We start from the raw sequence: 23,012 nt of genomic DNA, 5'->3' as shown, positions 1-23,012 counted from the left end.
TGTCTCTGCCAAATGTCTGGGGTGAGGTGGCCCAGCAAACCATGGTTAAGCAAGGTTGTTGAATTCAAACATAATGCCAAGCCATGGTAAAACAAACTGTGATCTGTAAGCTATGGGGCTCACACTGTGGTTTGTTGGCAAAAACAACAACAAAAACCACCCCAGCTAGTTTTCAAACAAATCATGGCTAATTGTCATGTGTCACCTAGACCACAGCTCCTCCCATTAGCAAAGCCCAGTGAAACAGCAGCAGAAGAGAAGCCATCTTCTTTTCCAATATTTTTGTTACAGAAAATGTCAAAACACCATTAACCAGAAATTCTTCAAGTTTTGGCAGGGCATCCTGACATTTACTAATACATCTCAAGGCTAAATTATATTGGCCAGATATAATCCTGTTTCCTTAGCCTTAAGATGACATTTACTTATTGTTTATGATGGCAGATTGGTAAATTTCCAAAACAAGCATCATAACACAGATATTTGTGACATTTACTGATGCTGCCCAAAAAGAGCATGGTCTTCAGCAACTGCTGAGTTTTACTCTCATTTCCATATTTGACCGGTAAATGTTGGCATTTCCCAGGGCTAGATTGGTCTCAACTAGGGCCAGGGCCTTTCAGTACTGGCCCCGACTTGGTGGAACGCTCTGTCACAAGAGACTAGGGCCCTGCGGGACTTGACATCTTTCCGCAGGGCCTGCAAGACAGAGCTGTTCTGCCTGGCCTTTGGTTTGGACTCAGTCTGACCCTTGTGTTTTTCCCTCCCCTTATGGTTTTGATCTATGGGCTACTTTTAAAATGAGGCTGCATTTTAAATTGCATTTTAACCTGTATTTTAAATCCCCCCCCCATTATGTTTTTATTGTAATTTTACTGGTGTTAGCCGCCCTGAGCCCGGCTCTGGCCGGGGAGGGCAGGGTATAAATAAAATTTATTATTATTAGATGGGAATAGTTAAGAAATGTGAAGCAGAGAACTGTTCTTCATATATTATGAATCCTATAGAATCCTTGCATGCATATTGTTAATACCCCTCCCCGAAAAGCATTAACAATTAACAATTGCTATCAGATAGTTTTATACAAACTTTGATCAGAAAAAGTAATTATATTCCTTCTTTCAGGAACACTGCTGGAGTGTTGGTGATAAAGGTAGGAATAACTGAACTTTGCTTTCCTTATCGTTAAAGGCTACATCATTATTATGCCCTCATTCCTGTGCTGGAACTAGCATAATTCTAAGTTTATCACATTGATTTTATATTATTTTCAAATGGCTTTGAGTCTATATTTTCGAATTACACTGTATGAAAATCATGAGCATTTAGGCCATCACTTTAATTTGAAAAATAAAATTTGAAAAATAAATAAATTTAATTTGAAAAATAAATAAATTTAATTTGAAAAATAAATAAAGCAAGAGTTTGGCAACAGTTTCACAATAATGTCCTCCCCACAATTCATATTTTCTTTATGTTCTGTTATGGCTCAAAAACCAATGAATTGCTCTGGCCACATACCTGGTTGTGTTTAATATCTTCAGCAGGTGCACCATAAGAATTTCTGTACAAAGTAGAGATTCCAGTGTTCTGAGCTGAAGATGAGAAGGGGGGAGAAAAGGGAATTGTGTTACCAAACAGAAAGCCAGCTAGTAGCAAGTGAAAAGGGGAATTCATGGTTTAAACAGGCAAGCATCATAATGTATTTCTTAGCAATCAGTTATGCAGGCACATTGAAAACACAGTTCTGGTGATGGCCCCATTTCAGTTTAGGTTATTGCAGGACTGGAGCAGACACAGAAAAGGTGAATTAAGATGATGAAGATTTTGGAGCATTTTCCTGTGAAGAAAGGCTAAGCATCTTGGGGCTTATTAGTTTAGGAAAAGGGCACTAAAAGGGGAAACGACAGAGATGTATAAAATAATCAATACGCTATGACAGAAGGGATTTTTCTTCCATTAATACACCAGAGCATGGAGTCACTCAATGAATTTGATTGTCAAGAGCTACAAGCCATCTATATTTGTTCACAGAACAGATAATTAGAGCATGTGGCATTCATTACCCCCTAATGGCTCATTATCTCCAGTAGGATTGAAACCCAAGAGTCAGGAACATCATAGCATATCGTAGTCTAAGCTGCAAATTCGCCATTTTGCATGTAAACAAACCACTTGTGGCCATATAGAACTTGGCTTTTAAAATAGCATGTGAATCACTTATAAACACCAAGGTTGCAATTGTTTAGGAAAGCCTTAGCAGAGGAACACAATGCTCCTAAGAGGGCAGTAGGGAAGAATGCACTCTTGTAGGCAGCCTCCTTCCAAGTGCTTCAGGGCTTTGTAACTCAAAACCCAAACCTTGAACATGGTTCCATAACTGGCAAGCAGTGCAATTTAAAAGTGTTGCAGCATGCATGTAGTAAAGCACCCCAGTGAGTAGCACAGCCGTTGCATTTTGCAGCAGCTGCGGTTTCCAGACCAATGTCAAGGTCAGCACATTACAGTAGTCCAAGCTTGAGGTTACCAATGTGGCCAGACTATTCCTTTGCTGAATGGGTCCTGGTTGTCCCTTGTGGCAAAGTCAGACAAGTGTGACATTAGCTGCTTGTTAGCTTTCTGAGATCTTTATATGGAAGTCACGCTGGGTTCATTCTTCCTCCTCCTTTGTGAGGCCACTTTATGTGGGTGCTTAGAAATTTGGAGTGAGGTGGCATCAAGCAGCTCAATCAAAAAGCTCTTTTTTAAAAAAAATCGGACAAGGGTGTTGTAGTTTTGATTTTTGTAAGGAGGCACTTGATAATAGAGATTGCCAAGTGAAGCTGAATAATAATAATAATAATAATTAATAATAATAATAAATAATAGGTCTGGTGACATGGGAGAGGCTGTATATCTGAATACATAATAGATACAGTATTGGAACCAAATCTTGTTACTAGTGGGGATGAAATGGAAAACTCAGGATTCTCGCCCCACTCTTTAGTCCAGATTCCTTCAAGTGTCTGGGAGTAATACGTTCATTCCACTAGGAGTATTACCTGGGAGTAATAGGCTCATTCCAATAGGAATTCTTGCTGCTGCTTTCTTCCACCATCTCCCTTCCCTGCTAGCACTTAAGCACTTATTCAGAGGCAGGATATGTGCACATGTGTTTGATATCTTTATGCTATTGGAAAACATATATCTGTACATGCAACGCAATCTGAAAGAAGACCTTTGTACAATATCTGGCCAGGGGGAGTTTAAAAAAAAAGACCCACAAAGCTGCAATTTTGTAGTATGTTTTATTGAATTGTTGTTAAGATTGGCTGAGCCTGTTTTGTTTTCATGCCTGTTGAGGTTCTTTTTCAAGGTGATGTATACATTTCATACACAAAGAGAATATGTTTTTCTTTCATTTATTCTTCCCTTTCTCTTCAGACGAGGCTTCATTTGATGTGGTAGCAACGTGCCCCGAGCTCAGATGAGGTAACCTGAAAAAGCAAATAAGACTTGTGATCTCTGTTGTCAATCAGATAATGCAAACTGTTGTAGATCAATTATTTTTTGGCTTTGTTGTCTAAGCTTATCGCTCATGGTGTGCTGAATATGACAGCAGTGAGGATATTCCTTGTGTATATTTGTGCCCAATTAAAACAAGCGAGTGTAGAGGAGGCAGAGAGAAAATTGCAAGCAAAATGGGGCAGGGGGGGAGAAGGGGTTGGTGGTCAAATATGTATGAAAAAGCACTGGTGTAGCAGCCAAGATGAAAAAGACAGAGTAGATAAAGTGCAATAAACTTTTTTTGCCTTTACTAGAGCTTGCTTAATATTTTTTTAATTGCATGAAATTTATACACTGTTTGAGTGTAATAAAAAAGCCCTTAAAGAGTTTACAAAAAGATGTAAATTTTTATTGATGCCATTAAAACAGAGAAAAAGTTAAGATTAAAATTCACAATGGCATTTCTAGCGGGCAGCAAAAAGAATACAGTGAAGGCGCCTGGTTGATAATCTGTAGGTAGGGAGTTTCAAATAAGCTTGAATGTGCTGCAGCTCCTATAAAGTATTAATATATTTGTATGGCCTTCTGTGTTACCAAATTAGATCCTGACAAGCGAGCATGTCCTCCAAAATCAAGTCATCAACTTTAGAGACAAATCACAAATGTCAGCGAAGTCCAACATTAGGCCTGCTTCACAGGTTAGGTTTTGGGGGGAACATTTTAATGTAAAGTGTGAACGTGCTAATGTTGCGTTATACAGATACTGGAATTGGCCATGAGTAAATGTGTGACGTGACGACCTTGGTCTCAAACACTACAATCCAACACTAAAAGCATAATACCTTGTCGGAATGTGGAAGCTGCCTTTCAGCTGGTCACGAATTCTTGATGGATCAGTATCTAGTGAGGAGCGAAGGATCCCACGCTGGCTATGACACAGCTTTTGTACAATTTGTTTCCTCTTTTGGCTCCGTTAGCTGAAATCCTGGTGAAAACCTGAAGGATTTGGCGATCAGTGGTAGCAAATTGTGTTAGATCCTCAATGGAACAGAATTGCTGTTGAATGAGACGTTTAGAATGGCCGCAGCTCCCGATTCCTGGTACCATTCAGAACCTCAACAAGGAAAGGAAGTCTAGAGGTTCTGTAGATTTCAAGTCCAATGCTGTGATGGAGGAATTCTTAAAAAATTAAGAAAGAGCCAGATGGGATCCGTACCACTAGGGTTTGGGATCCTTTCTCACCCCTGGGCTCCACTGTCTAGTTCCTTTTCTGTAATGTAGGGTTTCTCGTATCATCCTATGCTATTTTCCATTCTTTCCTAGGTAGATTGCCATTGGGCTTTCCTCTGACTTCCCTTGCAGCCCTCCTCACACTCACTCTCAATCCTCCTCCCCCGCCCTTTGGTCTCTTTCTGCATCTGTGCAGCCTCTCCTGCAAATTCCCTTGGATCTCCCCCCTGACCCTCCAAGTATCCTGACTTTTTGAAACTGCAGTGATGCCAGGAGGCAAAGGCATCTTCTTTCCATTACTTTCCTCCAAGCCCAGTGCTGTGATGGAAGGCCATTTAAAACGGCCTAGTGTGCCTGATATGTCCTGTGGTTTACCACCTCTGGAATTAAATATTACGAATGCTTATTATTTACTTTTGTTAATATTTATACATACAATTTCCCACCTGTTCTCTTGGTAGCTGAGCCTCCCTCCATCTCACCATGCTTGTATGTTTCACACCCAGGGGGCAAATGTTGCCCCCTTGGAAATGAAGGGGGGGAGAGCTTACTTCGACAGCCATTTCAATAAAGTGAAAAGTGAACAGCTCCTAAGTTTAAACAGGTTCTGTGCACAACCAAACATGTCCAGGGAAGCTGCAACAACTCATTTCCACCTCTCTGTTGCCTTCTGCTTAAACTTTTGGTTAATATAGGGACTTGCTACAAATATAAAATTGTGCCTGCAGTGGGGAATGGAAGGTGAGCCGCCACCGTGCAAGGTGTCACAACTGGACAGATGCTTTGGCATGATAGCAGCACAAGCCCAGCAAGTGCTTAGCTTGGCAGATGGGTAGGTGCTGAGAGGGGAGAATGTCACCAAGCTGCGGCCAAGGCAGATTGGTCACAGCTACCTTTAGCCACCTGCAGTTGCATGGTTTTAAATCCTCCCAAATTACAGGACTAGTCAACATGCACAAGGCCTCTTAAGATGTCCTCTTCACAAGTGTCCCTGTTCAGGATTCTGTCAAGTCAGCTGATGCCTCCCTCTTGTGTGTGCATTTGGACAATAATTTTTAGCATGTAATAAGTTTGTTCTCTGTCTAAGCCCAAATCTGAGTTGGATGGGTGGGGCATAACCAGAATGAGTGGACAAGCCTACAATCTCTCTCCCTTTCAAGTTATTTATTTTGCCAATCATTTCCCACAACTGGCAGAAAGCGCCAAATTTAGGCAGCAGTTCCCAACAGCAGACTTGAGTGAGATAGTTTTCTCCCAAATCCACTAATGCACTTTATTGCCTCCCCTCACAGCCCCCTAGTGAAAGGGGGGGGGAGACACATGAAACATTCCTCTAGGTTGGGGTGCAGGAGCTTTCTGGCTCCATGGGCCAGATCCTGCCTGCTCTGCCCAGAATAATCTGGTCTCCGCTTGAGAGGAGTGGCAGCTCTTTAAGAAAGCAACACAAACATCCAGGTCTTAAATATCCAGTAGCTAACACCAATGAATAATTAAGCTGCTTCCTCAAAGCTTTGGAGGAACGAGATATTTTTCACTGAGGTGTGCCTAAAGAGAGTAGGAAAAAAATTATACTCCCTACGGATAAAACAGATAAAAAGATATAAATGAAGTCCTGGTGATTAGAGTACTCATCTGATGCGTGGGTATTCCAATTTCTGCTAAGCCATACGATATTCATGCAAAAGCTATAGCTAGAGATCACGACACGTGCTCATCTAGGGTTACACCACAAAGCCAAAATGTGTAGTGCAAGTCACGTCTCTGCCCTTCTGTTTGGGTGGGTGGGGGGAATGTTGTTATAAAACCAGATAAAACCTCTTTTCCCCATGGAAGAAAAAATACTCTCCTCTACGAAGCTTTATCACTGAATTAAACATTATGCTGCAGGAACAGAAATCATAATTTCCTATCTAACTCAGCAATGCTTTATTGCTTGCAGCTACAATACAGACCTGTTTAAATGTATGACACATACAAAATATACGGGCTCAATTTATGGCTACTAGTAATATCACAAGTACAAGGAAATGTCAGCTGGAGCTCAGATCGCAGCATAATGATAAACAATACAAATACACATCTACATTTGGGAAGGACTCTAAAGATGCTCCGCAAACCTTAAAGCCTGCAAATGTGTTGCATACTGCAAATGTGTTGCATATGCAATACTTTTGCTTCAATTGTTTTTGAATGTATAACATGCGACAACATCTGCCTCACCTGTCATTGCGTCTTTCCTAGAAGTGTGCTCTCCTTTATTTCCATAAGTAGCATTTGTTCCAGTTGACTCGTAGTCTGTTTTTCTTTCTTTTAAAGTGATCATTTCCCGAGGTGAGGCTGGGGCACTTGCTAGCAAACAAAAACAAATTTGGATTTTTAACCCCTCTCATCACACAAGTACATACAAAACCTACCGCTGGTGTCAATACATAAACAGGCACAAATTCTTAGGAATGATGGTACTTCGACCACTTAACAATAACCTTATATGCATCTACATTAAGGGTAATCCATTTTGATAGAAAGGCTGGAATCATTTAGCTCATGTTAGCTCAACCAGATGTTAACCTGATGTTAACCAGATGAAAACCTGAAGCATCTGGGGGGGGGAAGCAGTTAAATTTAACAATTGTCACTCAAGGAGTCTGGAATTCAGTGTATTCAAATACCTATACATAAGATACCAAGAAAAAGGCTATCTAGACATCGTACAGAAGTTAGTCTTATGCACAACTGCTGGACATTTATTTAGGAGGTGGTGCCCCCCTCCCCAAAGACAATGATTATACCATAGCGTGCATAAATGAAACTAGTAGTATCTGTTTGGGAATACCCTCCCTCCTTTCTGACCCCTCTGAAAAGGGACCACTAATTACACCAAAAGGCACATGGCTGAAACTTGTAAATGTAATAATAAACAGAACTGGACAGAGACCACCCTCCTGTACTGTAAATAGATATAGTTTGACTGCTTTACAGGAGACAATCCTCAAGTCAGACCATTTAGCATGGCTGGAGACGTCACAGTTTCCTCTGCTACTGAAATTATGAACTCTCTCAGCAATAAAGTAAACGTAAACAGTTATTGCTTGCTGTAGGAATAAATACTTTTTAAATTTCTTTATGTTTATCAAGTCATGAATACAAGTAACATCCCAGTGCAGACTCTCTATTATCCTGTCATACTTCACCCCAAGCCACCCAAATTTCCCAGTCTACAGCTAAATTTGCAAGCTTGCACGAAGCCAGTAGTGTAACACAAAACTAATTAAATTATGAGCCTCCCTCCCTCACTGTTAATCTGGGTCATTTGCTTCACTCATTTGGAAAAGCAATTGTGTTCTTCAATATTTTATCCATTTTTTGACAATGGAGGCTTACTTTAGCCCTATTTGGGGTCCCACCACCTCCATGCAGTGCAAATTGTGTGAGGGACAATGGGAGTGCACATCCAAATCCTGCCCCCATAACATTTCCTCCACGTATCTCTCTCTCTCTCTCCATGAGCTGAGCAGTAAATTTCTGCGTGGGGAGCCTCCTAGACACAAATCCAGCCAACGAATGCATGACAGTGGGGCACCTCTGTAGCACACACAATGAAAGCACAGCATTCTCATGCCTTCAGTGGCAGAGCCAGCAACGAACCAGGTCGTGTCAGTCCTTAGACACTCCTCTAAACAGGGTTTTGGATTCCCTTATGCTCCTCACGAGCACAACAAACAACAGTGAGGGAGGAAAGCCCACACAACACATAGTTCCCTGGGTGCAGAATACACACATCCCTTCTGCTCAGGGCTCAGAGCCCAAGGGCTCAGAACCTCACCCTTGGATTCAAAAGAAGCAAGCAACCAAAGGAAGGGACCAGACAGGCCCTCCAGCTGTTTTGGGACTACAATTCCCATCATCCCTGACCACTGGTCCTGTTAGCTAGGGATGATAGGAGTTGTAGTCCCAAAACAGCTGGAGGACAAAGTTTGGCCATCACTGCCATAGGGATGGAGTTGAGAAGTGGCAGAAAGGAGTCCAAGCGTACACTAAGGGGGAAATGATGCTTTCACTTACCTTTGGCATCGCTTAAAAATGTGATGTCGGGGGAAAAAGAGAGGATGCTCCTGGGATTCAAACCCACACTGCAAAATGCCACAGAGCTGCTCCCTAACCTCTCAAGCACAGCAGCAAACAATCCTCCCACCCAAAACCCAGAGGCATCAAAGGGCACATATTTCTGTCCCCTGCCCCAACACCCAGACACAATGAACACAGGTATTGCAGAAGGAGACAGCTCACATTTTACACACAGAGGCTCCAGGTTAAAATTCAGCACCGTACTAGGAAAAGCAGAGAGAGGAGAACACGATGGCTTACCTAAACCAATCAGGAGGGAGCACTACATGGGCCAGTAGAATGGCTCCTGCATGAGACCAGCCCTCCCACTGGCAACCCATGTGATCAATCTCCCCCTTTCACCACAGTATGTTGCCTCACACCTTACCTGGCAAGGCTAGCCACTCAGGATTAAATCTCCCTCCCTCACCCTCCTCCCACCCTCAAATACAGCCTTATACACCCTAACAGCAGCACCAACCCCACCTTGTGCACCCCCTCGCAGTCTAGAGTTCCTGAACAAATACAGAGAGGAGAGGCTGCTGAGCTCCTCCAACTCCCAGCTCGCTGCCTTCAGAGACCCATCCTGCAGCCTGCTGAAGGCATACCATTAGGCTGGGGTCAGGGAGGAGACCCATTTGCCACTCACTAGCAATGAAGAAGCAATACGTATGGTAGAGTCAAAGTCTTTATTGAGCAGCACTTGGACGTCAAGAAGAGATCCTGAAACGGAAGGCAGTGTGTATGGTTGCCACCCAGCCCCTCCAGCAGGGCTCCTGTGCTTTGGACAGTGGGCTTTGCAGAGCAGCTGCAGCCGAGTCTCTTAACGGCACCCGGACCACATCAGGAAAGCCACTTGTTGCACTATTGGCTGTCATGGAGCCTGCGAGGATGAAGGTGGTGGAAGGAAGTAGGTCAGCAGCCCTACAGGAGAACCGCTTGGGAGCATCTTGCTTCCTGCTGTTGGTCAGACTGGGGCCCCCTTTTGGTTCGTGTGGATCAGGGTGCAACCTGTACCTGGGGGAGAGCAGCCTGCAGAGAGGACACCAAAAGAGAGAGGGAACAATGAGCAAGAGGCAGTAGCTGGAGCAGGCACTCCCTCTGGCTGCATGCGCAGTGAGGATTTATGCATTCGCAGTGAGAGAGAGGTGCCAACGGAGTGCCTGTGGTTTTGCATCAGTAGCCCACCTGATATGGCGGTGGGGGAGAGACTACAGAGACTGAATCCACTCACTTTTTCTCCTTTTGCGGGGGGTGTCCAATAAAACTTGGTATGTTTGATGACAGCTCGCTCTGCTCCTTGCACCTGGGCTGTGATCCTGTAAGACAAATGTGCGCGTGAGGGTTTGGCCAACTGGGGGAATGGCTGAAGTAGACTTTTGCCAACAAGCAGATTGTAGGCATGTGACGATGAGGACTTCCCCACAATCTGGGGAGCAGTGGAAGAGAGTTAGAAAAGACCATTCAAACAAGACAAAGCATTCACATTATTTCAAGGTAGGTTATGGAATGCATGGCAATGAAGTGTTTGAGAGGGAGGAAGTCATGGGAACTGCACTTTGAAGAATGAGTTTTCCATTTCCTTTGCTTACCTCTGTGGGGTGCTCTGCCCTGGCAGTCTCAGTTGTTGGGCTGAAGTTTGCTGTCGGGTGCTTGTTTCTGAAGTCTCAAAGTGAGATACCTGTTAGGGTTCTAGGTAGACAAGTGTTAGCAACGTGCTCAAGTTCCTACATGTGTGTTGTGAGACCAGGCTATTTCATGCAAAGTGTGCACAGTGCCTTTTCCACAAAGCCTGCCCCCTTGTAAGCTTCAAGTGTGCACAATATGTGGAGCCAGAGACCCATAGTCCAATGCTGCGTGCCTTGTCATCCAAATTATGAACTCTCTGTGTGTGATTACTTACTACTTGACTGGGAGCTGAGTTGTACCACATCCTGTGCTTGGTCATGTGTCATGGATGGGGTAATCAGCAATGCAAGAGTGGCTATTTTTAAAATTTCCCTCCTCCCTTTGACAGGAGGGAACGGAGGGAAATTATTTGACCTAGGACTGGGGTGGTGTGAAATTGTTTCATTAAGAATGTATCTTTCAAGACCAACCATATTTCCCTGCTTGATAGTCTGGTAGATCATGGAAATGAATTCCAGCAAACTATCTGACAAGGTCTCCCATGATATCCTTGTTGATAAAGTGGTAAAATGTGGGCTGGATGAATCTTAGGATGGGGGGGGGGGCTGGGGGCTGGGAGAGAAACCTGGCTTGGCATTAATACATGTGAAAAGGATCTAGGCATCTTAGTTGATCGGAAGCCAAATACATGAAGCAGCAGTGCTAATGTAAATAAATAAAAGCTAATACATTTTTTAGGCTGCATCAATAGAAGCACAGTATTCAGATCATGGAAAGTAAATAGCTAAGCTCTATTCCAGGCATAGGCAAACTCTGCCCTCCCATCATCCCAAGCTAACAGGACCAGTGGTCAGGGATGATGGGAGGAGTTGTCCCAAAACATCTGGAGGGCCAAGTTTGCCTATGCCTGCTCTATTCCATATTCATCAGGTCACATTTGGAGTACTGTGTCCAGTTCTGGGCACCATATTTAAAGAGAGACACTAACAAACTGGGTCATGTGATCTGCAAACAAGGTCCTATGAGGAATGGTTGACTGAGCTTGGCATGTTGAACCTGGAGAAGAGAAGATTAAGAGATGACAGTGACCTTCAAATATCTGAAGGGCAGAAGACAGAACAAACTTGTTCTCTCTTGTTCCAGAGGGAAAGACTAGAAACTGCAGGGAAGCAGATTTCAACCAAACATTAGGAGACAATTTCTGATGGCAGCAGCTGTCTGACAGTGGAACAGACAACCTTCGGAGGTGGTGACATCTCTTTCACTGGAGGCTGGACAGCCAGCTGTCAGGCATGCTATTGTTGCATCTGGCACTTCAGATCCTACACTGAGCAGGGAGTTGGCCTCCAAGGATCGTGTGAATTCTATGATAATGAACTGCAAGTACAAGCAGGAACAGGGTAGTTGTGGCCCACCCAATGTTGCTGGGACTACAACTCCCATAATTCCTGATTGTTCTTCCGATAGAAGTTGGAGTAAAAAATGTCTGGAGGACCGCAGGTTCTCCATCCATGGTGTAAAGAGAAATTAAGAATTGCAATCCTCATTTCTGCACTAGACTGCCCAGGTGATCATACCACTTTCCTGTTAACCTAATTCACTACACTTGGGTTCATTTTCTTTCTTCTCTGGCCAAGACAGCCATTATATTTTGTTCAAATAACACCCCATTCCTGCTGACACTGCAATAGGACAGCCGTGGTAGCTCAGTGGCCATTATTCACCTCGATACTGTATTGAAGAAATAATGGATGTGTCTATATTGCTGTATTATGTCTGAATATTATGGAACCTAACAGAGGAGCAGCATAAGCAGTTATCAATGGCAAAGTGGTTGGTGCTCCAACACTGGAATGATAGAACAGCAGTTTCAATTGTGCAAAATACTGGCACTCTGTAGAAAGGTGACTTTTCATAGGCGACAACAACATAAAGGAGCATATATTTAGACACTGAGTGCTTATCCACACATCCCCATGTCCCGCTGCTTCCCCATTCTGGGGAAAACAGCTCTCTAGTGCTCAATCAGAGCAAACAACAATTCAAGTTTTCCCTAGGCTGCCATTTGTTCCGATTGATCGCTAAAGAGCAGGTTTTCTCTTGGAAAGGGGTGGGGCAAGGGGAAAACAGCTCAGACTCACACCTAGAAAATACAATCAAGTGGAAGGGTAGCCGAGCCTCTAGACTCTGTATATGGATGTATTTGTGCGACATGGTGTCTGAATGGGCTGGTGTGGAAACAGAACTCAACAGACCTAACAAAAGCTAATTATCCAGTCTTACTCTGTTCCCACTCCCTACCCCACTCTTCTATAAAGTACTATACTTTACAATGTGCTGCTTTTGTTATTTAGATAAGGAAAATTATTAGTGTGTTTTGGGACACGGGTGGCGCTGTGATCTAAACCACTGAGCCTAGGGCTTGCTGATCGTAAGGTTGGCGGTTCAAATCCCCGCAACGGGGTGAGCTCCCATTGCTCGGTGCCAGCTCCTGCCAACCTAGCAGTTCGAAAGCATGTCAAAGTGCAAGTAGATAAATAGGTACTGCTACAGCGGGAAGGTAAACGGCGTTTTCGTGTACTGCTCTGGTTTCGCCAGAAGTGGCTTAGTCATGCTGGCCACATGACCCGGAAAAACTCTGCGGACAAACGTCTGCGCCCTCCGCCAGTAAAGCGAGATGAGCGCCGCAACCCCAGAGTCGTTCACGACTGGACTTAACTGTCAGGGGTCCTTTACCTTTTTTATTAGTATGTTTTAAGAGACTCCATTTATTGCAATGTCAACAAATGTAAAACCACTCTCTTACTATTAATTAGTAAGAGGCTATAAATTAGATTGTAGTCAAACAGATAGATCACCAATAGACTGGTTATTTCATTTCCTGTAATTTCTAACAAGATCTCTTAACTCAAGGGATCTGGAATCGTTTCCACAGTTACTGTACCTTCCACTCATCTCTCTAGCTTTGGAAGGACTTTGGGCAATGCATCTCCTTCTCAAATGAGTTCCAATTGTGTGGTTCTCAGAAACATTCCTTCTATCCCCTAAGCTATGCCCCAGAAGAAGCTAGTATTTAAATCGTGCAATTTTTCACTAAGGAAAAACCAGTATTTTCTTTCCCTTACACTGGAAGCTTCTTGACAAACAAACACCCTCTACAAAGAGAAAGGAACGTGAATTAAAAAACCCTTTCTATATTAATAAGAACAATGCTTTACCTTCTGCAGTATTTCAGGAAGGACTCCCCTCCCCTTAATTGGCATGGATTATAACAAAATTGTCCTTCCTTTCAACAAGGATGTTTTCCTTAAAAATTATTAAAATGCCTCTCTCTCTTCCCCCACATCTACCCCCACCCCCTTAGGAGACTTGAGAGAATAAAATTGCCTGGAATGAGTAAATTGTTGTAACAAATGTTCATCACAATGAAAAACATCCTTAAGTGGCACCAAATCTAACCAGAATATGGTAGATAAAGGAAGGTCTCTCAAGGTTAGGTCCTTTATTAAAGGATGCTAACAGCATTTTTCTCCATTGATTCCACTAACAAGAAAAAAGCTGCCACATTATTGTGGTGGCCTTGGCAATGTCTCTAGTAACAAAAGCCTTTGTGATTGCGAATGAATTCATGGCAAAGCTGTCAGCGTCAGCACCACCATCTACATCATTCTTGTTAAAAGTGAATTATTACTGAGCAGAAGACCTTCTGCTGTAATAATAAAACTGAGTATCTATGAAGTGCACAAGTTCTCTCAACCAAGTGACACTCATAAATAGCCCCAACCAGTTCCATACTGCTAACATGTCGGCAGTCTACCTTCTTTATGGTAGATCCATCACTACTGGGAAAACCATGGCTTTAACTATACGGACCTTTGTCGGCAAGGTGATGTCTCTGCTATTTAAGATGCTGTCTAGGTTTGTCATTGCTTTTCTCCCAAGAAGCAGGCGTCTTTTAATTTCGTGACTGCTGTCACCATCTGCTGTGATTATGGAACCCAAGAAAGCAAAATCTCTCACTGTCTCCATTTCTTCCCTTTCTATTTGCCAGGAGGTAATGGGCCCAGTGGCCATGATCTTAGGTTTTTTTTTTGTTGAGCTTCAAACCATAGTTTGCGCTCTCCTCTTTCACCCTCATTAAAAGGTTCTTTAATTCCTCCTCACTTTCTGCCATCAAGGTTGTGTCATCTGCATATCTGAGGTTGTTGATATTTCTTCCGGCAGTCTTAATTCTGGCTTGGGATTCATCCAGTCCAGCCTTTCACATTATGAATTCTGTATATAAGTTAAATAAGCAGGGAGAAAATATGCAGCCTTGTCGTACTCCTTTCCCAATTTTGAACCAATCAGTTGTTCCATATCCAGTTCTAACTGTAGCTTCTTGTCCCACATAGGAGACAGATGAGGCACTCCCATTTCTTTAAGAACTTGCCATAGTTTGCTGCGGTCGACACAGTCAAATGATTTTGCGCAGTCAATGAAGCAGAAGTAGATGTTTTTCTGGAACTCTCAAGCTTTCTCCATAATCCAGTGCATGCTTGCAATTTGATCTCTGGTTCCTCTGCCCCTTCAAAATCCAGCTCGCACTTCTGGGAGTTCTTGGTCCACATACTGCTTAAGCCTGCCTTGTAGAATTTTAAGCATAACCTTGCTAGCGTGTGAAATGAGTGCAATTGTATGGTAGTTGGAGCATTCTTTGGCACTGCCCTTCTTTGGCAGGCTTTTTAAAATTGAGAGTTGGAAAACATTTGAAACTCATATCCCTTTATACCTGCTGACTGTCTATCTTTATGGGCAACCAGAGAGCTCCTGGGGGCACCCAGTATTTCAGGGTTATCTTTCTTGTGAAGCTGTGGAGAGATGGTGGCTCTTCATTTCCTCTTATCTATCATCTATCATCTCTCTCTCCATCTAGCTACACCCAATTATTGACTTCCTTGCTCTGCTCACAATTAGATCCTATTTGCAAGCAAGTCTTTATTCATGAGTAGGGCATCCCTTCTGGAGCAGAGCTTGCTCAAAGTCATGGGAATAATTTCAGGCTCCCCACAGTGGTCATATCCAACTCCTGTCTCCTGGGGACATCTGAGAGTGCTGTTATTCCAGAGCTCCCTGGGGGGCTGGCATGCCCACTAGCTTCAGTAGTGATGAGCTGGGTAGGACACAGGTGAAGCTGCCATGTCCATCATTCACAGTCAGGTAACATGGAAAATTGTAATTATTACTGATAATTACACAGGCAGAATTTCTTTAAAAGCATGTTGCTTCCGACGTTACTCTGTAGGGTATGGCTTGATTATCAACAATTTACAGTGGTACCTTGGGTTATATACGCTTCAGGTTACAGACTCCGCTAACCCAGAAATATTACCTCGGGTTAAGAACTTTGCTTCAGGATGAGAACAGAAATTGTGCAGCGGCGGCACAGCGGCAGCAGGAGGCCCCATTAGCTAAAGTGGTGCTTCAGGTTAAGAACGGACCTCCAGAACGAATTAAGTTCTTAACCAGAGGTACCACTGTACAAATATCTAACCAAGTACATGGCTAAGTAGAGATGTAAAGCAAAGTTACTAAGGTTGAAGTCAAATTATCTATTGGCTCAACTACTTTCCTGTGTTGAATCAAAGCTTAACTGTTCCAGAAGCTCTGCAAATGCCATCTTGGTAGTCAAGATAAGCCCACAATTAATTGGTAGTTGTAACAATGAGCTCATATATGTTTACATTCACTCACTCTGATATATGCTAATTGGCTTGTTTTGATGTTATCCTTATTTTTGGGGGCTTGGGGTGCTGGGCTCTGAGCTCAGAAAGGGGACTTGCCTGTAAGACTTGGGTATTTGCCACCAATTCCCTCATCTGCTCAGGGAAGTTTCGGCCGAAGTGACACATGCTGCTTTGTGTGTGTGTGTGTGTGTGTGTGTGTGTGTATATATATATATAGAATGCATGAATGCTTGCTCGGGTGCAGACAAGTCGTGATGACCTATCACTGTTGTGATGTCCATCTGGTGTCTGTGTTACAAGTTTATACCATTCTTTAAGAAAGCACTAGAACTGGCCGTTCTGGAGTTTTTGACATCCTTCTTTGGTATCCCTGCATCAAACCACTCTCTCAGGCCCTCATTTCGGCCTGTGGTTCAGAACACACAAACCCCCAATAAGAAAAGAAAAAAAAACCCCTCTTAGTACTAATCCTAAAGACAACTGTGACCCATTTTGTGGTTTATCCTGATTGTTTTGCTGTCAGGAGAGATGGAACATCCACGGAAAGTTAACATATATAGACTGGAAAGAACTTCCCTTGTGATGGGTTACTTCCCAGCTTATTAATAAATTTGGGCTTACCTGAACGGTTGTTGGGAGACATGCGCACTGGAGAGATGGAGGGCGTACGCGATGAGGAGTACGGCCTTTGCCGATCCCTCTCTATCGTTGAAGATGAGGCTACAAAGTGATACTGTGACCATCCATCCTGCACGGGGATAACATATGAGAAGGGTGTTTTTTTTTTGACAAAATCAGCGAAAAATATACTCACGTTCAATGTTTGAGAATAAAACTTAAGTAAGCCAAGTTAGGAATAAATAGTTGAATATGCTATCATTTACAGACTGGTCTTGCTCTTCATCAACAGATAGCCCTCTCGCACGATCCTTTTTAATATATCCTCTTTTTTAAAAAAAATGTTCAATTTCATGTATTATTTATCACAAAATTCATATCCTGTCTTTCGTTGCCAAGTGATCCCAGAGCAGGCCGCAATGATTAAAAGCACATCATAAAGTCAGTCAAAAACCTTGCACCAGAATGACAATTACCATTCAGTTTGTAAGTGTGAGTGCACTATTATCGGATTACCGACAACGCTTGCACCTCCTGACCAATGTACACACATGCGGTGGTGGAATGAGTGTGTGTCGTAAGGTCTGCCACTCACACTTAGAATGCTGGAAAATATTACTCTGAGATGGGGGGGGGGGGAAATGTAATCTATCATTAAAAAGAGCTTGGTGATCTTTCTTGGATTTTCAGTACATGAATGAGTATGAACAAGATTTTCTGTGTTTCCTGTTTTAACTACTGAGTAGTATCCAGCTATGTCACACGCTCAGAGGAGAAATCAATGGACTTAAATGCCTATTATGTTCATTGATTTCAGTGGGTCTACTCTAGGTATGACTTTATTGGATATCGTATACCCTTGACCGAAGAACGGTACACTCCTTCTATCTGGGATGGTCGTCCTCTTCCACCGAGCGCGCAGCTTCGGGAGGGACGCACATGGAGCGGTGAGGGAGGAAGGGGACACCCGCCTAGCCAGCCAGATCAGCCGAATCAACCCTGGCGATCAATGGGGTGACAGATGTCGCAGCCAGATCGCCCTCACATCCTTTGAGTTAACATCACATGTCTTTGAGTTAACATCTTACATCAAAAACCTGACAGTACCTAACTATCGAAGGCTTTTCACCAAGGCCAGACTGAATGTCTTCCCCTCTGCAGTGCTGGATGGTAGGTTGAGAGGAGTTCCCTACCAGGACAGACTTTGCTCGTGTGCTCAAGACATCGATTCCATAAATCATATTTTGTTACATTGTGCGAAGTATGAGCAGGCCAGAGCTGAGCTGATACTACCCTTGCTGGTGCCTTTCCCGGGAAAGTCAGAGGCTCACAATGTCAGGTTCCTACTGGAAGACCGGACAAAAGCCAGAACGTTGGCAGTGGCAAAGTTTTTATCGGTGGTTGTAAGAACAAATGAGCCCTATATTCCAAACAAAGTGCTTGATTAACCTGGAGGTAGGCTGTATGAACTCTGTATTGATTTGTAATGTTTTGTTGGTCTCTGGACCGTAATAAAGATTGTTGTTGTTATTGGATATCACTCGGGGCCTTACCACTTTTTTTGTTCTGCCGCTGCTCCAGTATTTTTGCTGAAGGAATATTTACATTCTAAATTGGAACACCTACATCCAATTATGAATAAAAGGTTATGGGATGAACCTGTCTGAATTTTTAAATTTTTTAGTGGGAGAGTTAAGTACTTTCTTAAATCCAATGATATTAATGAGAGTAACAAGTACTTGATTGGATTGTGCACTTATTTTTCTGTACCCAATGTTGATTTTCCTTTCAAGAATAATGATTGCTAACTTGCAAAATATTCACCTATATAAGTAGAGCAAAAGTGAAAATCTGTCTTTTCCCTTCACCAAAGTCAAATAGTGTAAATTGACTAGTATAAGAAATAAAAACAAAACTTTATAAGTGAAATCTAACATCCTTAAGGCTCAAGCAACTCAAACAATCTAATCTATATGTCCTTAGACTGTTGAGGGTTAGATAAGAAATTGCAAGAAAAGAAAGAAAAGAAAACGGCTAATAGAAAAGAAATAACTAGTAATGACCATTAGTCCTTACTACTACTGATAAGACAATATTGTTTAAATCCACACATTCTCTGCCAGGAGCCAGATAATTTGTCTAAAATCAGACAAAAGGTAATGCCAAATATATTATCTTCAGCTACACAACTACTGATGTTTATTAAGTATTAACTGAGGTAAGAATTATTACAGAACATTCCATGGCCAGCAGAACTAAACACAATACTTCAAAGTCCTTGAAAAACCATTATTTCTCTCACTTATCCATATTGAAAGCTAGATTCTACATGGCTTTTCAAATCAAACCTCATTCTTAATCCTTCATCAAATATACACTATAGCTCAGAGTAATTTGGCAAGCAATAGATTGTCAACATAGTGGGTGGAATTCAACATCACACCAAGACAATAATTCAATCAGTGTGAGCATTCCTGCTTGCCAGATGGAACAACCACTCCTTTCCTGCCCCCCCCCCCCAATGCTGTTCTGGGTGTTCTCCTGACCCTCCAAGAGTGGATGGGGGGGGGAGCCCCATTGGCTAGCACTCGATTATGCTAGACTGGATTTAGCTGAATCCAGCACTCTTTATTCCAAAGTACTCTATTTGGCGTATGAATGGCTACTGGGTAGGGACAATCTTTTGTAAAATCAGGATAACAAACCCATTTTTATTTTTTATAAATAATATAATAAGCAGAGTTCTTTTGATTTTCAGCCACATTCAGGGGTTTTGATTAAACTGCAAAACTCAAGGGGGAATTGAGAAAGATACCTAATTCAGGGCCCTCTAGGGATCTAGACAGAGAACTTCTCCAACTAAAATCCATTTGTCTAGGATGTTGTCCAAAAAGAAAATGATTGCTTGTTCAAAGAAGGATGTTTAGCAATGTCTTATGGTGGAACACAGCCAGATTAACAAGAAGCTTAGGTGTGAAAAGTCAAGGTATATTTGATGATTGCAGCTAAAGAAAATAAAACAAGTCCTAAGATAGCCTATGCTCAAATATAATAGAATGAACGTGTCTTGAGCATCAACTTACTCCCCAGAGCTTCACATATCAACCTATAAAACCTAGTGACCATATGTCAGCTGCAGAGATTATTCTCCAACTTAGATATGAAATGGCTCTAAATGATACAAATTAAACAGAGGAATTGAGCTGCAACAGCTGGCATTTATGCAACTGTTTTTGATAGACACAGCAATTTTACGTGGCTAGATAAGATATAAAACACTAAGTATCAAGCTGTTTCAGTGCTGGAAGTAATTAATAGATTAAAAATTAAAAGGTGTGCATTTTTAATTACAGGCAGTAATATATACCATCTATTTTAAATTAATAAGGCTACAATCCTCAAACTGCCAAGACAGTACAACTGAACTCGGTATGAGTGTTCTTAAATTAATGGCTTGAGGAATGAAAGCTTAACAGCACTCGAATCACCTGATCACTTTGAAGTCAATGGAAGTCAATGGAGTTTTCCCCCTATGAATCTAGGCTTGTCCCAAAGGGCTCTTAAAAGCTTAGAGTCAGCTGCAAAGCAGCTCACTTTGTTTAATGCTGATCTCAAAATATATTTGCTCCAAAGCATACACAGCTCTGTGGAAATGGCTGCTGCATGATTAGAGTGAGAAAGGCAGACTTTCCCCACTTTGCTTAGAAGATTTCACACAGTATTTTGACCTCTCTTTCTAAATGAATTGTTGGAATCCCAGTGGAATGTGAGTCCTACCTCTGACCAACCCTAGATAATCCAACATCTCAGAAACCAGCCTATACAATCAATGCTATAAGGAGCCTGAACCCCAAATGGGAACTTTGCATCATACTTGAGACCCTGGAGGCAGCAAGGGATGGGACAGAGCAACTGCACCCTCTCTTTTAACCATTTGCAACTTTGGCTCTCTGACCCAGACCCCAATGCCATTACAAAATGAACTGGAATTTTTGGAAGAAGAAGACACATTCAATACATCGGAGAAGTCTCAGGTTGCATGCACACACTTTGTCAGATGAAAGTGTGTAAGGCCGTGGAGGGGGGCATGATCCCACTGTTGCTTCAACTGCTCTGACAGGCACGAACCCGGAAAAGTTAGTGTCAGCTACATAGATGCTAGAGGTGTGTTTCTGGTGCATCTTAGAAGCTGCTGTAAATGTGTGCATTCATCAATAAAGAATTAACTATCAGCCATTTGCCTTCCTTGGCTAGGTGTGTGTAGGGCAATGCCTTGCCAGAAAGGTCAGCTATGCAAGGTAAAACAAATAATCTTACACAAATTGACTCTTAATATCATAGGAATTTACTGTAGGAAGTCATATGTCTACAGTTGGCTTTGATTCCTTGACTATATTATGTTTCAATCTACTCAATATACAGTCGTACCTTGGTTGACGAACGGCTCAGTTACTGAACGTTTTGGCTCCCAAACGATTGAAAACCGAAAGTGAGTGTTCCAGTTTTCAAACGTTCTTTGGAACCCGAACGTCTGGCGCAACTTCCAATTGGCTGCAGGACCTTCCTGCAGCCAATCGGAAGCCGCGCCTTGGTTCCCTAACGTTTTGGAAGTCAAACAGACTTCCAGAACAGATTCCATTCAACTTCCAAGGTATGTCTGTATTCTGTTTTAGCTATAATTTGGTTTTGCCCCATCACTATAATCTCACGTCATGCAAAATAAGTTACCACATAAGCAACAGAAAGTTCTCGTTGGGTCAGTCTGTAGTTTGATTTCACGCCACATGTAAATTCGACTCAGCTGAAATAGTGCTTTGTCAGACCAAAGCAAGAAATAAGAAATAAATTTCACATTGCACTGATTCTTCATGGGCATGTCCAGTAAGACCATCACAGTATTTTCTAATGTGAGTAATCAAAATATAACATTAGCCTGTCTCGGTTCCAAGAAAACAAGCCCATTTTCCATTTTAAAGGTAAACTGTCAGTAACAAATTCATTAGGCCTACTTCATCAACAATTCCAAAAGCTATTAGTGTTAAATATTTAAACTAATTTTTAGAAGCCAAAAGGGAGTATTTCTAATTTAATGCAGAAATAAATACCACCTGATGTGCTGGCTGCTTTCATTAGTTTGTTTCAGCTCTAGTGCTTCTAATGAAATTTAATTAAATTGATTTGGATACTTAAAAGGTACAGTATATAAGGGTCTCCTGCACAGAAAAAGTAATCTCTCCAAAAGCAAGAGATGTACAAGTGCATTTCTGAACTCAATTTACCTGCCTACATCCTACTCTCGTTGAGCAAAATTAAGACAGAAATACTTGATACATTTAGAAAGACGTCACGTTATGGGAGTTATGGCATGGTTGGCTACTTGCAGTTAACAGTTAAGAAGTGCATACCAAAAGGGGAAAAGAAGGTACTTATTTAATTTTAGTAGCATCTCCTGAAACATTTATTCACAACTGTATTCTTGGCTACATCTGCTTAATGACTATCTCACCCCCTCCCCCTAAAGCAATTCTATAGAAAGGTCTAAGAGAAATTGGTGGTTGTTGTTGTTTTGCTAGATCATTATGTGCACCTATCTGATAAGTAGCCAGAGAGGAAGTGGGGAATAGATTTTGAGATGGAAAGATATACATGGATGACCATGGAGGAGGAAAAGCTAGACTTCCAGGCTCTTAAGACTTCAGCCACTCCTTCTTTGCTCTCCTTAATGCACACATCTCATACCATGTTTCCTTGAAATACCACAGGAGGTGTGAGCTGGATTTTAGGTGTAAATGTTAAGAAAGCAGTCCCAATAAATCTAAAACTTGTTGCAGTTCTTAAGTATAGATCATTCAGCTGCTGTTAAAAATAAAAAAGTAAAGCTGAAAGGAATTGGTCTATTTACTTTTGATTAGAGAACTGTGGGTGTCCACTAATATTCTAGCATCCCCATCCTGTTATTTATTCGTAGTTTTGATGAACAGTACCTCAAGGACACTGCAAAAGTGATTACTTATTAATTAAGTTACTTAGTGCCATGCCTACAAGTACTAATCTCCAAAATTAGCTCATACCAACATGTATTTTGGTAGACATGGTTAATAAATATTGTCAAGACTATTTATTTAAAGAACTGTGGTCTTCAAAATCAGTAGTTTGATCCTTTCACCCTTATAGAAGATGCACTGATTATCTATTAGAGATATTCTGAAAACCAAAATC

The 23,012-nt window shown here is 42.1% G+C and overlaps 1 protein-coding gene and 1 long non-coding RNA gene across 13 annotated transcripts in view; both read right to left on the bottom strand.

The window, feature by feature from the left end:
• Positions 1-23,012, bottom strand: part of LOC114601005 (catenin delta-2) — a 252,358-nt gene that overhangs the window by 3,024 nt on the left and 226,322 nt on the right. For 9 of the 12 annotated variants that reach the window (XM_077933366.1, XM_077933370.1, XM_077933368.1 and 6 more), the window contains 3 exons: positions 16,797-16,923; positions 6,937-7,065; positions 1,522-1,595 (listed from right to left, as the gene is read on the bottom strand). In XM_077933366.1, the coding sequence (XP_077789492.1) occupies positions 1,522-1,595; positions 6,937-7,065; positions 16,797-16,923 (330 nt within the window). Of the gene's footprint in view, positions 1-1,521; positions 1,596-6,936; positions 7,066-7,211; positions 10,513-16,796; positions 16,924-23,012 lie in introns of those variants that run through there. The other 3 variants (XR_013394043.1, XM_077933364.1, XM_077933367.1) reach the window with 3 other exon arrangements.
• LOC114601008 (uncharacterized) lies at positions 3,272-4,825 on the bottom strand. The gene is made up of 2 exons (XR_003707721.2): positions 4,329-4,825; positions 3,272-3,476 (listed from the first exon to the last, which is right to left on the bottom strand). It is a non-coding gene; the product is annotated as an uncharacterized LOC114601008 (long non-coding RNA).

The sequence above is a fragment of the Podarcis muralis genome, chromosome 8 (genome assembly GCF_964188315.1).
Source record: "Podarcis muralis chromosome 8, rPodMur119.hap1.1, whole genome shotgun sequence".
Lineage (NCBI taxonomy): Eukaryota > Metazoa > Chordata > Lepidosauria > Squamata > Lacertidae > Podarcis > Podarcis muralis.
Note: the sequence above shows the minus strand (reverse complement) of the source record. Positions and strands in the feature narration are given on the sequence as shown.